This window comes from Dichotomopilus funicola, assembly GCF_033296635.1.
Source record: "Dichotomopilus funicola strain CBS 141.50 unplaced genomic scaffold C8A04scaffold_43, whole genome shotgun sequence".
NCBI classification, from domain to species: Eukaryota; Fungi; Ascomycota; class Sordariomycetes; order Sordariales; family Chaetomiaceae; genus Dichotomopilus; species Dichotomopilus funicola.
Genome location: NW_026944064.1, coordinates 189,849 through 205,450, shown reverse-complemented (window position 1 = coordinate 205,450; position 15,602 = coordinate 189,849). Strand labels below are relative to the sequence as shown.

At 54.8% G+C, this 15,602-nt stretch overlaps 6 protein-coding genes across 6 annotated transcripts; 3 read left to right on the top strand and 3 right to left on the bottom strand.

Moving 5' to 3' along the window:
* Window positions 1–458: 458 nt before the first annotated feature.
* On the top strand, window positions 459–2,426 carry C8A04DRAFT_13158 (uncharacterized protein; the record flags this gene model as incomplete). The annotated part of the gene is made up of 1 exon (XM_062777606.1): window positions 459–2,426. The coding sequence occupies one exon, from the start codon at window positions 459–461 to the stop codon at window positions 2,424–2,426; it is 1,968 nt and encodes a 655-aa protein (XP_062635948.1).
* A 164-nt stretch (window positions 2,427–2,590) lies between these two features.
* On the bottom strand, window positions 2,591–3,907 carry C8A04DRAFT_38220 (uncharacterized protein; the record flags this gene model as incomplete). The annotated part of the gene is made up of 4 exons (XM_062784164.1): window positions 2,591–3,032; window positions 3,117–3,502; window positions 3,585–3,689; window positions 3,752–3,907. The coding sequence occupies 4 exons, from the start codon at window positions 3,905–3,907 to the stop codon at window positions 2,591–2,593; spliced, it is 1,089 nt and encodes a 362-aa protein (XP_062635947.1).
* A 1,767-nt stretch (window positions 3,908–5,674) lies between these two features.
* Window positions 5,675–6,753, top strand: C8A04DRAFT_38219 (uncharacterized protein; the record flags this gene model as incomplete). Its single annotated transcript, XM_062784163.1, has 2 exons — window positions 5,675–6,104; window positions 6,170–6,753. 2 exons carry the CDS (start codon window positions 5,675–5,677, stop codon window positions 6,751–6,753), a joined length of 1,014 nt encoding a protein of 337 aa, XP_062635946.1.
* A 272-nt stretch (window positions 6,754–7,025) lies between these two features.
* On the top strand, window positions 7,026–7,844 carry C8A04DRAFT_29851 (uncharacterized protein; the record flags this gene model as incomplete). Its single annotated transcript, XM_062781153.1, has 1 exon — window positions 7,026–7,844. The coding sequence occupies one exon, from the start codon at window positions 7,026–7,028 to the stop codon at window positions 7,842–7,844; it is 819 nt and encodes a 272-aa protein (XP_062635945.1).
* A 1,117-nt stretch (window positions 7,845–8,961) lies between these two features.
* On the bottom strand, window positions 8,962–9,708 carry C8A04DRAFT_13132 (uncharacterized protein; the record flags this gene model as incomplete). Its single annotated transcript, XM_062777596.1, has 1 exon — window positions 8,962–9,708. The coding sequence occupies one exon, from the start codon at window positions 9,706–9,708 to the stop codon at window positions 8,962–8,964; it is 747 nt and encodes a 248-aa protein (XP_062635944.1).
* Window positions 9,709–13,193: 3,485 nt separating this feature from the next.
* Window positions 13,194–14,252, bottom strand: C8A04DRAFT_38218 (uncharacterized protein; the record flags this gene model as incomplete). The annotated part of the gene is made up of 3 exons (XM_062784162.1): window positions 13,194–13,484; window positions 13,554–13,712; window positions 13,767–14,252. 3 exons carry the CDS (start codon window positions 14,250–14,252, stop codon window positions 13,194–13,196), a joined length of 936 nt encoding a protein of 311 aa, XP_062635943.1.
* Between the last annotated feature and the right edge of the window lie 1,350 nt (window positions 14,253–15,602).

Below are 15,602 nucleotides of genomic sequence, written 5' to 3'. Positions count from 1 at the left end.
GCCGAAGAGACGAGCACCAAGGTTTCTGGGCCCCCGTGACGCGCGTGGTGAGATAACCTGCCCCGTTCTACAGTACACATCCACTACTGTCTACACGGTGAAACAGAATGAGGAGAACTGGGTTGATCAGATTAGACGTGGTGGGGTTCTCGAGGTGAGCTTGGGAGCTGATAATTTTAAACTCCTGCGGTAAAGCGGAGAGTCCGGTGCTGAGCTGAACCAGGGTGATACACTAACGTTAGTAGACCGAGGTTGGAACTGCTGACGGTGAATTATTTGAACAAGGTCGGGGAGTCGGGGTTTAAAGAAAACTGGAAGCACTCACCGGGACTCAGTTGGGCCTTTTTCGACCAGCTCTCCAACATAACGCATGCTTGGACCGCCTTACAGTTTTCTCTTGTCTACATCGCATCATCGATTGAAGCCTTCTCCTAATTGTCGGTCGCATTGTCACGGCCATGCATCTCACAGGGGTTCTCGCCCTCGCGTCCGGCTGGGCTACCCTCGCACACGCGGTCGAGCTAACTGGCTACGAATATGTCGTCGTCGGCTCCGGCGCGGGGGGTGGCCCTCTTGCGGCGCGTCTGGCGTTGACCGGGCACAAGACGCTGCTAATCGAGGCCGGGGACGACCAGGGCGCCAGCACCAACTACAGTGTTCCCGCGTACCAGGCCAGGATGTCCGAGGATGAGCACGCGTCGTGGAACTTTTTTGTCCGCCACTATGCCGACGACGAGCAGCAGGCCCGCGACTGGAAGACCACATATGACACCCCCGACGGCGGCACCTACACGGGCCTCAACCCGCCCCCCGGGTCTACGATCCGAGGCACCCTCTACCCCCGCACGGGCACGCTCGGCGGGTGTACTGCGCACAACGCGATGGTGGCCGTCTACCCGCACCGGTCGGACTTTGAGCACCTGGTGGATGTGACGGGCGACGAGTCGTGGGCCCCGGACAACATGCGCCGGTACTTTGAGCGGCTCGAGAAGAAGCAGTACCTGCAGGGTCTGTACGGCGGCCACGGCGTCGACGGCTGGTTAACAACGGAGCTGGCGCCGCTGACGATCCCGCTCGAGGACCCGCAACTGCTGGCCACCATCCTGGGGGGTGCCTTTGCGCTGGGCAACCTGACCGACCAGGTGGTCAACCTGGCCACGCTGCTGGCCGGCGACGCCAACGCCGACTCGGCCCTGCGCGACCATCACCAGAGCTACTACCAGGTGCCCATCAGCACCAACGACGGCCGGCGCACGGGGACCCGCGAGTTTGTGGTCGCTGTCCGTGATGCCCGCAACTTGGACGGCAGCAAGAAGTACCCGCTGGACGTGCGTCTCAACTGCCACGTTACCCGCGTTGTCTTTGATGATTCCACCCCCCCACGGGCCACGGGCGTGGAATTCCTCGACGGCGCCCACCTGTACCGAGCCAGCCCGCTGAGCGGCAAGTCCTCGAGCAAGGGCACGCCCGGGTCGGCTACGGCCTCGCGCGAGGTGATCATCTCGGGCGGCACCTACAACTCGCCGCAGATCCTGAAGTTGTCCGGGATTGGCCCGGCCGAGGAGCTCGCTGAGTTCGGCATCCCGCTGGTGGTGGACCTCCCCGGCGTCGGCACTAACCTGCAGGACCACTACGAGATCTCCGTCACGACCACCGCGCCCGCGGACTGGCCCGCTCTCAAGGGCTGCACATTCCAGTTCAACAACACACACGACGACTGCCTCGACCTGTGGGAGAACCCGGCCCTGGTCAGCGGCCGGGGCACCTACGCCTCCAACGGCCTGCCCGTGGTCATGCTGCTCAAGTCCAGCGCGGCCGCCGACTCGGCCCTGCACCCGGACGATTTCGACGCCTTTGTCTTCGGCGGGCCGGTCAACTTCATGGGCTACTACCCGAACTACTCGTACGACGCTACCTCCAGCCTCCGGCGCTGGACCTGGGCCGTCCTCAAAGCCCACCCGCGCAACACCGCGGGCACCGTCACCCTCCGCTCGGCCGACCCCCTCGACCCGCCCGCGGTCGTGTACAATTACTTTGGCACCGGCGCCCACAACACCGCTGGTGACGAGTACAAGAAGGACCTGCAGGCCATGTATGAGGCCATCCAGCTCGGCCGTGATGCCATCCGTCGGCAGCTCGTGCCCATGCACGAGGACCTGCCGGGCGAGGACATCCAGACGCAGGAGGAGATCGAGCAGTACATCCGGGATGGCGCGTGGGGGCATCATGCCAGCTGTACGTGCCCGATTGGGGCGGATGATGACCCGATGGCTGTGTTGGATAGCAAGTTCCGTGTCAGGGGCGTGCAAGGGTTGAGGGTAGTTGATGCGTCGGTGTTCCCGCGCATTCCGGGGACCTTTACCGCTGTGTCGACGTTTATGGTGGCTGAGAAGGCGGCTGATGAGATCCTCAAGGCGCTGGAGTAGGTGCGGTAGTCGGGATAGATGTATTATTATGTAAAATTAATCACTGGTACATATCTGCATGTAGCGATAATGTGTTTTAACTCATGGCGGCGTAAAATATGCCGTTGCTCTTTTTGATGGCTGGTAATTAAACGCTTATTTAATTTTTAAAAAAACTACTCTCTTCAAGGACCCTCGCTGGATTTCTTCATCCCATCCGGCGACGGCAGCCGCAGAAACTCCTCACTCGTATTATAACACTCAGCCGAGTACTCCCCCACCATGGGCTGCAACCTCAACTCGTTCGGATCCCCCCTCTCATGCGCCGACGTCCTGACCTCTGTCGTGCGCGCAAACGACCTCTTGACCGCAATCGATCCCGCTGTGCCCCCCTGGCCGTCCTGCTGCTTGTAACGCGATTGTCCCGGGATGGATGGACGGGGACCAAAACCGAGTTTGAAGCTGGCTTGCTTTAGGAGGGGTTGAAGCGTGGCTAACCCGCCGGCGCTGATGGCTAGGCACTGCTCGACGGTTGACCAGATGGCTACGGGGACTGTGTCGTACAGGAAATCGGGGCTGGAGAGGTACTGGAGGTAGGGGAGTCGGGCGACGACTGCGGCGCTTGCACTGAGGTAACGAGTCAGTGATTTCCTTGATACTTGCACTCCCAGGGGCTCAGGGGGTAAGTAAACAACGACGAAAAACACTTACATGCATCCCAACCCCATCAACAAATACAACGTCACCTTCACCCTCCTCCGCATATTCAGATGCGACAAGATCCACGCCGGCATCAGCGCAAAGGTAAAGTCCGTAACAATGTTAATGATGCTAAACAGAAACCCCAGCGCCAGCACTGCCTTATCCGGCACACAGTAGCCGTCTTGGCTGTACTTGTCCCACCAGAAGCTGACGGGCCAGCACTGGAAGATGCAGGCAAAGAAGAAGACGACGCAGGTGAGGATCGTGAGCACCGAGGCCGCCATGAGGATCCAGTGGTGCATTCGTTCGACGATCACCCGGCGGAAGAAGAGCGCCATCGACATCTTGGTGAGCATCATCGTGATGGCGTAGGTTGGGTAGCAGCAGTACCACCACTGTAGCACGTGGTTAGATGTCTTCTCTTAAAAGAGTAAGATAAAAAAAAAGTTGGAAAACGACAGGGACAGCGGAACTCACCTTCTTGGCTTCCGCATACGCCTCCTTACTGAGCTGGTCCACATGATACCCCGTCCCGTTCGACACCCCAGCGAGCGAAAAAGCGCAGTAAAAGGCAAAGAATATCTAACACCACCGGTCAGCGTCCGCTGCACAGAACACACAGAACTCGTCGTCCAGGGACATACAACGGCGGCCACCATGAGCCAGTCATCCGGTCCAAAGGCTTTGAGTAAACGGATTCTCACATAACACCGGAGCGCGGTAATCGTCACGGCGAGAACCAGCGCGGTGATGTTGACGGCTGTGAGCGAGGTAGCTAGGACCTCGGGGGAGGTCCCCATGATGGAGGGTGATGCGGGAGACTATCGATATTGGGAGTAGTTGTGGGCTGGTGGTGTTCTTGGGCGTTGTTGAAATTTGCCGACTCCGGCGGTGCATTGAAGGTTTTCAAAAATAAAATAATAATTAAAATAATAAATAAAAGGAATCGCCTGCGTGTGTTGGCGTCGATGTTAAAGCCGAGATACGCGTGTTACACTGTTTTCGTCGTACTCGTTTTACCGTTCATAAAGTCGTTTCTAAAAGGCCGGATGGCGTCGTGGTCGTCCCAAACGGCAACCGGTCATGCATGATGAATGCCTCCGGAGAGACAGAATCAAAAAGAGTCGAGGAACCCGTCATCCTCCTTGTCCTTATTTTAAAAAATTTAGCGACCCAAGTGTTGGTCCCAGCCGCTGCAGCATGCAGTGCAAATAACTCCCGCGTTGCTCACCGTCTTCCCACATCCCTGAAACGGCACGGCATCCATCCTTCAACTTGTGGTACCCTAAATTTACAGTATGCTGACCAAGAGGGCCTTGAGGGCTGGAGCACAGATCGAATGCCGTGCCCGAGGTGAAGATCCGCGCCCGACCCCTGGTTCCCACATGGATGTGCATCGCAGAGTAGTAGCGAAGTGGGAAGGCCGCGCCTTTTGTTTCCCCTTTCTCTCCCCTCATTTTTTTGAGCCTTGTGCAGAATCAGTTAGACCGGTGCAAATGCCGCACTGGCAGCACTGGAGCCTCGATCACGTTTGGTTGGCGTTCGCCATGTGCAAACGTGTCACCGTGCCTAACCGAGGTCAACAACATGGATCTCCTTGTGGTTTTACTGTTTTGCGTTGGGCTTGCGAACGAGGTGATCCGGCAACATCCGGCGCCTCGAATGATGTGATTTGATGATTAAGGGGGACGGGAATCTGGGGAAATCGGGCTAGGAAGAAATAACCCTAGTGTAGTGAACTACGGAGTTTTTGAAGGAGGTTGAGACAGTGTCACCCACATTCCGAAAGAGATTTCTTCTTGTCCGCGCAACCTTTCCGATGTTCGAACTCATCGGGGTCGAATTGGCGAATAATTTCTTTCGTTGCAAGTTGCCAACGCCGGCCGACCCCTGCCTGCCGGCCGCGCGACGCGGAGAGAGTTGCCTAATCGGGCATGGAAATGCTCTGGCCTCTGGATCGGCGTCGCGTTCCTTCGTGGGGTTTTCGTGGGGTCGTTTGCGGCTGGGACCGGGTGGTGAGCGGGCCGTGATGGTTGTTCCCTTGACCCGACGCTCTCAATCCTGAAACATATTAACGTTATAACTTTGCACAGAGATTGATGATGGTGGCGGCGTGACGCACGTGACACCCATGAACGTAACTGCTCACTTTGAGTTCTAAGATCACCTGACCTCCGATAGTTAATCCCCATTTTCCCATTGCTTCAACGAGGACGTGGAGAGGTCTGTGCAAACCCTAACCCTTGGGGCATCGATCAGATCTGTCGGTGCCATGATGTCACCCCGATGCGGCGAATCGGTGCGTCGCGATTGGCCGACACGGGGAATCGGTATAATATCGTCATAGCCGACGCGATTCAGGTTTGCGCCATCGCCATCACGTCAGGAGATATAGAATAAAGGTTACCAGATTCTGGTATTAAGCTGTGTGTAGTTTTGTGATCATATTGTACTCAGTATTGTGCTTGAAACTGTCTGAAAATAATTATATCTTAGTCACAGCAAGTGTTAGGGGACCGTCGCAGCTTCCATACACCATCATGGCCTCAACGTCGATTCCCAAGACAATGAAGGCGTGGCAATACTCCAAGACGGCAGGAGGCCTCGAGAAGAACCTCACCCTTCAAAACGCCGTCCCCGTCCCTAGACTCCCCACGAACCCCAGCACTGCCCAACTCCTCATCCAAGTGTTGTCGACGAGCATCAACCCCGTCGACTACAAGGCGCCTGAGACAGGATTCTTGTCCCGCATCGTCTTTGGTTCACCGGCAACTCCAGGCACCGATTTCTGCGGGCGTGTGGTGCGGACTGCAGGCCCGGCGGACGAGAGGGCCGGGTTTGACGTTGGGGATCTAGTCTTTGGTCGGACAGGCTTCCAGCAACACGGTACCACGAGCGAGTATACCACAACCCCAGCAAAAAATGTTGCGCGTCTGCCAGACGGGGTGAGCCCTGATGATGCTGCTGCCGTGGGCGTGGCGGGTTTTACGGCGTATCGTGAGTTTCCCTCGATTTTGCAGCTATTGGACACAGTAGAGTAGCTTGGACTAATACCACAATAGAGAGCATCGTGCCCCATGTCAAAGCGGGCGACAAGGTCTTCATCAACGGAGGCTCAGGGGGCACCGGCACCTTTGGCATCCAAATCGCTAAACTCCTCGGTTGTCACGTCACTGTGTCCTGCTCCCCCGGAAAGGCCGACCTTTGCCGCTCGCTCGGCGCCGACGAGCTCATCGACTACAACTCCAACGACGTCTCGGCGGCTCTCAAAGCAAAAGGCCAGGTGTTTACGCTGGTCGTCGACAATGTGGGGTCGCCTGCCTCGCTGTACAAGGCGGCCAACGATTTCCTGCAGCCCACGGGCCGGTTCGTGCAGGTTGGAGCGGGTCTGGACGCACACTCGGTCAAGACGATTACACCAAGGTTACTGCGGCCTGCGTTTCTCGGGGGTGGAAAACGCAAGTATGAGCTGTTTGTGATGCGCCCCAACCGCGAGGATCTGAAACAACTGGGGACGTGGATTGCAGATAAGAAGATTCGGGTCGTTATTGGGGAAACTTACGAATTCGGGGACGTGCCTAAGGCATTTGAGAAGTTGAAGACGGGTCGAACGATGGGGAAGTTGGTCATTCATGTGGGGAAGTAGGGTTAAGGTTTGGTCATACGGGTGTCAGGTATGGAACATAAAGTTCCCCGACTTTGAGTCCTGGGCAATTATAAAAAGTCTGGGATTGTACTGTGAAAGACACTGACATTTTCTAGATCATCTTCTCTAGGCTGCTTCAACCGGTATTGTTAGATGCACCAGATTTCATCTGAAGTCTGGCAAGTACAACCCACGCTAACGATACATCCGCTGGAAGCTTCTTTCTTCTCCTTTTCACCCCCCCGCCCTCTATAATCCCCCCATCTACAACCATGGTCGATCTCACCCCCCCTGCTGAGGACCAGAACAACAAAGTGGTTGTGGACCCTTCGCACGCGGCTGCCGACACCACCAGCCAGACCTCCCCGAACAACAGCATGGAGGATCCCCGCGCCGTCGTCGAAACGCACTTGTGGCGCGACGTGCGTCAATACCTGAAGCGCCAGGCTCGGCCCAACTCCCTCCTAGCCAATGAGCCCGCAATCATCGCGACCTGCCCTATCTGCCTGGTCGCGGAGCTCGACATCGCGGGCTTGCCAGCTCCCGGCACCACCTTGGTCCCTAACCCCCTTGCCACCGCCAGTGGAGACCGCTTCGCGCCCATGGCGGTATCCAGTCCAGCCGCGGTCTTGGTGTGCGGCCACATGTGCTGCCGGGAATGCATCCACACCTGGATCAGCACATGTGTCGTGGACAGGCACCGGCCGCTCGCCTGCCCCGTGTGCCGGGCGTCGCTGAAGTTTACGGACTGCGAACATTCTATCGCGCCGTACCACTTGGCGAGCCACGAGGAGTTCGCATCGTCTGGAGCGCAACCGGACGATGGGGAGCATCTCGGGCTTAGCTTGGCTCGGAGCGTCGAGCCCACCTTGACCGAGGGCGCCGAGGCCCCGCAAGGCTGCCGGCCCTGCCTAATGGAGATGCTGAGCCCGTGGCTGGCGGCGGTGGTCCAGGGCGTTAAAGATCTTCAGGACGTCGACGAGGCAGGGCGGGCCGCTTGTCTGGAGCGGCTGAGGAACCAAGAGGACATATACGCCTCGATGGTAAAGCGGATTGGGGCGTTTGCCTGGGGTGATCAGTGGACCCCCTGATCGGGAGAGGGAGAGGTTGTGGAGAAAGTTCAACATCAAGTATAAGGAGGTCATGGACGCGAAAGGTCCGCAATTCTACAAGAACCGCGCTGAACCGGCGAGGCTAGCCTACCGCGATGCCTATAAATATGCCAGAAAACAGCAGAACCACGAGAGGCTGGGCGGGACTTAATTTTACAAAAAAGGGGGCTTAGGGTTAGCGGGCCGACAAATCCACTGACAACCTGCAGAGTATGACGTTATTATATAACAATCCCACCTCACACACACACTCGATGGTAAAGCGGATTGGGAGGACGAGAGGTTGTGGACGAAACGGCGAACATGTAATTACTTGCTTGGGTGGTCGATTACTTGGCGATTGTTGGGCTGGATAGGTAATTCATTAGAAGTGGGGACGGGGCTCACGGGAGGATCAGTGAGTGCATGGTTGACACATGTATTTGTATTATTTGTATTCTCAGCTGGCGTGATATTCACTGGTCAAATGGAACGGAGAGGTCTGTTTTCATTTCCTTTTTCATGTTATTCTTGTTCTAGAAACAACGCAATTGATTGTGGTTGTAATTACCTAGGCTTGTAGGTCCGCTTGCCTCTTGGAATGCGCTCAGTTGTTCTGCTACATGTGCTGGCGCGCCTAACTGCTGGGTTGGTGCTGTCGTTTGTTCTTGTGACGTTTTGATGGCCATCCTACCTACCTAAGCAGATGGATTTTGACAGTTAATTACCCATTGTGTCGTACTGGGCCGGGGGAGACCTGACTGCCAACACAAGAAAATGGTCTCGTTAGATGGGCCATGTTGTCTATCTGAGGGCGCACAGGTTCGTTCGCGGAAATACAAGGAAAGAAAGAAGAACGAAATCAGTGTTAAAAGAAAGGGAAAGATAGGGTCTGGAATCTAGGGGATGGAGTGTTACAAGATTTTCATCAACTAATGCATGTCAGCTGGTACGTTAATGATGAACTGAGTGACTGTCTAGCTCAACTTCCTAGGTACTCATTATATGCATCATGTAAATAACGAAGACAACGACAATGACAGGAAAGCAGATAACCACAGTAGGGGCGAGGCATACAAACCCTGGCTATGAAAGCTTAGAGGTCCACCCCCAAATCTCACCAAAACAGCCCCTTCTTCTCCTTCCTCTCCTCCTTCTTCTTCTCCTTCTTTTCCTCCCTCTCTTCCTTCTTCTTCTCCCGCTGCTCCCTCTTCAACTCCTTCTTCCATTCCTTCATCCTCCTCCGATCCTCCTCCTTCCTCCTCTCCTTCACTCTCGCAACCGCCTCCTCCCAGGCCTCATCAACCCCCGGCTCATGCGTTGACACAGCGATAACAGACCCCCCCATAATATCCCGTCTCGCCTTCACCAGACACCACGATTCAATCTCCTCTTTGCACCCTGGGGCTTGGCAGAATAATTTGGCCTCTTGTTTGTATGTTGTTGGCGGTGTTGGTGTATCGGTCTCTAATCCCACCCACTTGTCCGTTCGGCCATAGTATGCGAGCATGCACTCCGGCCGGGGGCATGTCCCCCTATGTAGACATTTCAAGTGCCCGATGTAATCGGCCCCTTCATCGATGGCAATGAACCGGTCGCATATCGGGCATTGATGCTGGGAATAATAAGCTTCGGGGTGTCGTGGGGTTGAAGCAAGGGGGCGGTTAAGGCCGGAGCTCTTATCGTTGGAGTCGGAGGTGGTTGTGGTTGTGTATGTGGGGGGTGGCACGACTTTTGGCTTGCGGCTTACGTTCGGCTTCCCGTCTAGGTTTAAGTAGATGGGAAATAGGATTGGTAGACGTTTGGGGCCGCGCTCGTGGATGACGTCGTCGTCGGTGAAGATGGGGGGTGGGTTTGTTGACATGGCTGTGGTTGGCTTCGTTAGACCGTGGGTGTGAGGTGATGCGGTCGATAAAGAATGTTAATCGAGGAAAAGGTCTGGCGGACTGTTGTGGGAGATTTTAGAAATGCGTGTTGATGGTTATATAGGTACCTAGGTACCTAAAGGATATGCTTGAAATCGGGTCAGCATGGCTGTTCATGCTCCGGTTACGACCCCCGTGGATATATCCTTTGTTCTCTGCGTCAACCTTCTTAAATTCGGCTGGCATGTTTGCCTTAGAAGACGTCCTTTGTTGGCAGCGTTTTCAACCACGAACAACACACCATATGACACGCCGACCGACCGGCGTGTAACGGCTAGTAACCCAGGTCGCCTTTGGATCACGAGCCATCTTGGTCTTTTTTTGTTAGCTCTCCCACCCATTTGAGGCTTTGATGAACCGCTTAGGGCCAGGTGAGTTTCTCCCCTGGTGCTCATTTCCAGGCTGAAAAGTCTAGAATTAATACCCAAGGCAATTTCATTAGTCGATCCACATCAGTCTCGCTCCGCTGACACAATTCGACGTTTCCTACAGCCGGCACACACCCTTCGCGACTTGTTCTACACAGGGAGGTTTCATCACGGAACGATGTCGACACACCAAATACATAATACTCCCCCCACCGAGTATGAGCTCATCACCAAGCCCCCGCCCACCTATGCCGAAGCGATGAGGTATCCCTCCAATACTGGCGGCGGGGTCGAGATTGGCACTTCGGCCCGGGAGGTACCGCCATCTTCATCTACTCCCTATCCGGCGGGAGACAGAACGGGAGACAGCAGAGGAAATGGGGGAGCAAGGACAGCCGGAGGGGGGTCGAGTAGGAGGGAATTGGAAAGGCAGCGAAGGAAGGAGACGTGCTCTGGGAGCTGTTGTTCTTGCCTGAAGAATACGGCTATGGTCGTGGGTGGTATAGTTTGCGGTATTCTATGCGGCCTAATTTGCCTAATTGACGGGGTTCTATGTATCGGTACATGTGGCTGCGTGCGCTGCTCAGGTTTCGGAAATTAATCGATGGCTCGTTTGGTGGGCTTGGATCTTCTTGATGCTGATTTGAGATCGCGGGCTATGATCCTTACGGTAGTTGGAGGCTGGGTGGTCAAGTCGAGTCAAGTCCAATTCATAATATAGCTACCTAGACTGCCAGATAGTATAGAGACCTATATGATATATCTGAAATAATGTCTGCGTGGCTGTTGCTGTTCTAGTGGCAATCACCAGAGACAGCGGAGATAGCTCCTTTGTTCTCTGCGTACCTAAGGTACGTAATTAGGACTCCTTAAATTCGGCCGACATGTTTGCCTTTACTACAAGGAAAACGTCCTTTGTTAGCAGCGTTTCCAACCACCAACAACACACCATATGACACGCCGGCCGGCCAGCACGTAACAGCCAGCAACCCGGGCGGCGTCTGAATCAGTGGACAAGTCGACTTGTTCTTTGTCTGTTGGGCCCTCCCGCCCATTTGAGATTTTTGATAAATCCCCACGGCCAGGTGACTTTTCTCCCCAGGCGATCATCCCCAGGCCGAAAATCCCAGAATTAATTCATACGCAATTTCAGCAATCAATCTGCAATACTTAAGTCTGTCAGGTTTGGCAGAATTCGCCGTTTCTTACCCGGTATTACACATCTCTTACAACCTGTTTTACAGGGGGAAGGATTCATCAAAGAACGATGGCGACACACCAAATGCACACTCCCCCCACCGAGAATGAGCTCGTCACCAGGCCCCCGCCCACTCATACCGCAGGCATGAGTTACTCCCCACAGCCCGGAAGCGAGACCGGGATCGAGGCTTCCGCTTGGGAAGCACCGCCGTCTCCATCTACTCCCTATTCCGCGGGATATAGAAGAGAAAATAGGGAACCCAGTAGGAAGGAATTGGCAAAGCAGCAGTGGGAGGACATGGGCTGTATGTGTCGTGTTTTCTTCAAGTATACGGGTCTACTCTTAGGTGGCACAGTTTGCGGTATTTGGGACTGCGGGTCCTGGTGGTGTCGTGTTTTCTTCAAGTATACGGGTCTATTCTTGGCTGGCACGGTTCGCGGTATTTGGGACCGCGTGGCCTGTATCTGTTGTGGTTGTTTCAAGTGTATGGGTGTACTCTTGGGTGGCATAGCTGACTGTATTTGGGGGTACATGCGCTGTGTGTATGGATGTTGTCGAACTATCTGTACAGACGGGAGAGAGCCCTGCCCGTGTCTCGGATAGTTAATGGCCCGTTTGGTGGGTTTGGTTCTTGTTGGTGTTGATTTCATCGTGGGCTATGGTCCTTATGGTAGTTGGCGGCTAGAGCTTCGGGTGTAGGCATCGCAGGGAGCAGAGGAGAGGACGAGTCCAATACATGACATAGACTGCCTCATAGTATAGGTGCCTACATGACATGTTTGACATAATGCCTGCGTGGCTATTCCTGCTCCGGTGACAGCCACCAAAGCCGGCGGAGATAGCTCCCTCGTTCTCTGCGTAAAGCTCCTTAAATTGACCGACATGTTTGCCTTACAAGAAGACCTCGTTTGTTGGCAGCGTTTTGAACCACCAACACACCACATGACGCGCTGACCAGCGCGTAACGGGCCGCAGCCCGGGTTGCCTCTGAATCACGGGTCGTCTTGTTTGCTAGCCCTTCCGGCTTATTTAAGCTTTTTTGAGAAACCGCCCAGGGCCGTGTGAGTTTCTCCCCGAACTTTCATATCTGGGTTCAAAAAGTCAGAACTGAATAACCTCCTCAATCGACCTACTTCGGCCTGTCCTCTTTGGAAAGCCTCATTTCCTCCTACAGTCGGCTCACATCTGTCGGCGAACTTACACCCAAAGAAAAACTGATTTCTTCTCAAACAAACGACAAACCATAAACGATTCCCGCGATGTCGACGCGCCAAACTCATACCTCCCCAACGGGGCATGAGCTCGTCACTAGGCCTCCGTCTACACATGAAGAAACCATGTGCTACTCTTCGCATCCCAGCAACGAGAATGAGATCAGGACTTCCTTCCGGGAGGTATCTCCATCTCCCTCCACCCCCTTTCCGGCGGGAGACAGAAGAGAAAAAGGGAGAGGGAAGAAAGCTAAAGGTGGATCGAGGAAGAAGAAATTGGAAAGCCAGCGGGGGAGGGAGGTATGTTGCGATTGCTTGGGTTCTGTGGGTAGGGGCTTGCGGTACGTGGTTTGCTGTGTTACGTGTTGCATCGCTGACTGTTGCTGTAAATATACTGGCCACTAAGCTGTCTAGTCCGGATAGTGGTTCATGTTGTTCGTCTGGACTTTCTTAATGTTGATTTGATCGCTGATTGCGCTTGTGGCTGGGGGTTCGACGGCATGTATCGCAGCAGGGAGAACAGGGGAAGGGAGGGGCGGCCAAGTCCACTTCTCAATAACATGGACTGCTTCGCAATGTATTTACATCTTGATCATTCCCTTCCTCGCCAATAACCCTCTCCCGTCAGTCATAAGAATGCACATCTACAACCCAAAGAACGTCATATCATCACTCCCCCGAATAGGCACCGTGTGGCCGACGCCCTGAGCATAGATGCCGATGAGGTTGTCGCCCCAGGTGTAGGTGGTGTACTGGGACTGCGGGGTGTTTCCGGCGGTCTCGTCGGGCTTGGTGTAGTCGTAACCGAAGACGCTGGCCCACTGCTTGATGGTTTCGTTGTAGTTGTTGGGGTACAGCGTGGTGTCGGCAGAGCCGTGGTAGATTTGCATCTTAGGGCGGGGGCCGTCGTAGCCGGGGTCCATGTTGAGGGCGATCTGGGGGAGTTAGTTTTAGTTTCTTTATTTCTTTTTTAGTTTTCTTGTTTTTGTGAAAAGGGAACATACCGAACCCCAGAGCTCGGCTGAGCCGGTAGATTGTCCGGTGGCGCAGGAGTTGTTCCACGTGTCGGCGCCGCCGGCCTGGTCGTAGAAGCAGCCGGCTGGGACACCCGAGTAGACGATGCCAGCGGCAAACAGCTCGGGGTACGTGGCCGCCATGACGTTCTGATTTCTACTTGTCAGTACCTCTTCTTAAACTCTCAGAACTCCTTTGCTCACCGTCATCATGGCACCCGACGAAGAGCCGGTGACAAACACCTTGCTGGCGTCGGCACCGTACTGCTCGAGGGTGTAAGACACCATGTTGGCAATCGAGTTGCTGTTGCCGCCTCCGTTGTGAGTCAATGTCTCCTTGGACGACACATCCCAGCAGGTACCGCTGTAGGGCGACTCCGGGTAAATGACGATGAAGCCCTTCTGGTCGGCGAGCTGGGCGTAGGGCGAGCCGCTGTAGTAGGCCTGGGCCGTGCCGGTGCAGTAGTGGATGGCCACGATGATGGGGGGGTTCTCGGCCAGCTGCGAGGGCACGTAGATGTACATCTTGGCTCCTGACGGGTTGTCGCCGAAGCTGTTGACCTGCGTCAGGGCGGCCGCCGCGCGCTTCAATGGCGCCGAGGGTTGCAGGAGGTCATCGAGGACGGGGTGGGCCAGGACGCTGGTGCTCAGGAGGCCGAGCGCGGCCGAGATCTGAGTGAGGAACTTCATCGTGAGATGGTGATCGTATCGTGAGGAGGTTGAGAGAAGCTCGGATGAGGATGAACCAGGTTCGACTGGAAAGAAACGGGTTGGAAGCCGTGGATAGATATACTACTTGGCAGACAACCTGGAACTCCAATCCCGAAGGGATGCGCCCCTCCGGCACCCCAGGCTTCTCGACGTAACCCCCCGCGACGATCATATCGAGATTGTATCGTTCCTTTCCTCCGCTACCACGTTGTTGGTCGCGGCTATCCTGGCTCTTGGCCCTGGACGGGAATCAACATGCCAAGTCCAATTAGGCGAAGCCGGATAGTCGTCATGCTTCAATTACCCGGTGACTGCCTTTTTTGCAACTTGATAGTTACTCGATCGTGACTCGAGGTTCGAAATGGTATTTGACTGATGGTAATTACCAAGATGATGCTAAAAAGAAGTCGTTTTCCATCAAGCTTTCTTTGCGTCCTCGAATTGTTTCCTTGAGATGCTTCCTTGAAACTTTGCGCAGGTGGAAACTCTAGAAACCAGATCTGCCATGGAGTCCCAGACTTACAGAGTTTTGAGAGCAAAACATCTTCCCTTTGTGCGAGAAAGCTGGGCCAATGACGTAGCACTGCGTGTTTCGGCAGAGCAGAAAAATCTCCGAAGCATGAGCGCGGAAGGAACGCTTCCATTGTCGTTTCAGCCGGATTGGGATGATGGACCCGCACTTGGGTTCCAGGCTCCCAATTCCTCAAGCCGGATTACAGTGTGCATTTTATGTTACGCTGCTGAGAAAATGTCTTGAAACACTCGGCCTGGGGTAAATCGGGTTGGAAACTTGAAAAGAGTAAATCAAGCATGTGCGGCTGAAGGGAGCTGACCAGCGACGTACGACTTAATGAACAAACGAGCTCCGATAGAAAGGAAGATTCCATTTCCGGCGGGGAAAATCCACGAACCCAGAACCGTTGTCCCTTACCCGGTCTGCCGGTCCAGCATGTTATTCAGGGGCGATCCCCGATAGGCGCACCAAACAAATACCGGCAACGGTTCCGTTTCGTCATGGCCGTGCTCGGAAAGTGAAACAAGGGCTCTTCAAACCATTGTTGATCTACTGCCCTGCTGAGTTGACTTTTGCCTCATCGTGCATACACAGTCGAAAAACCAGGACCAATATTAGTATAGATCTACGGAAGAAAGAGACCCTGCCAAGATAGCCGTGAAAGCTTCTCTGCCTCTCTGCCGCGATCCGTTGCCGTTTTGTTCCCAACCTTAACCCCGTTACTCCCTTCCTTCTACCCGGGTACCACCACGATCGATAGTATTACCATTCTGATCACCGTCCCCCTTCCCGTTCCTATCACTGCCCCGGTTCCC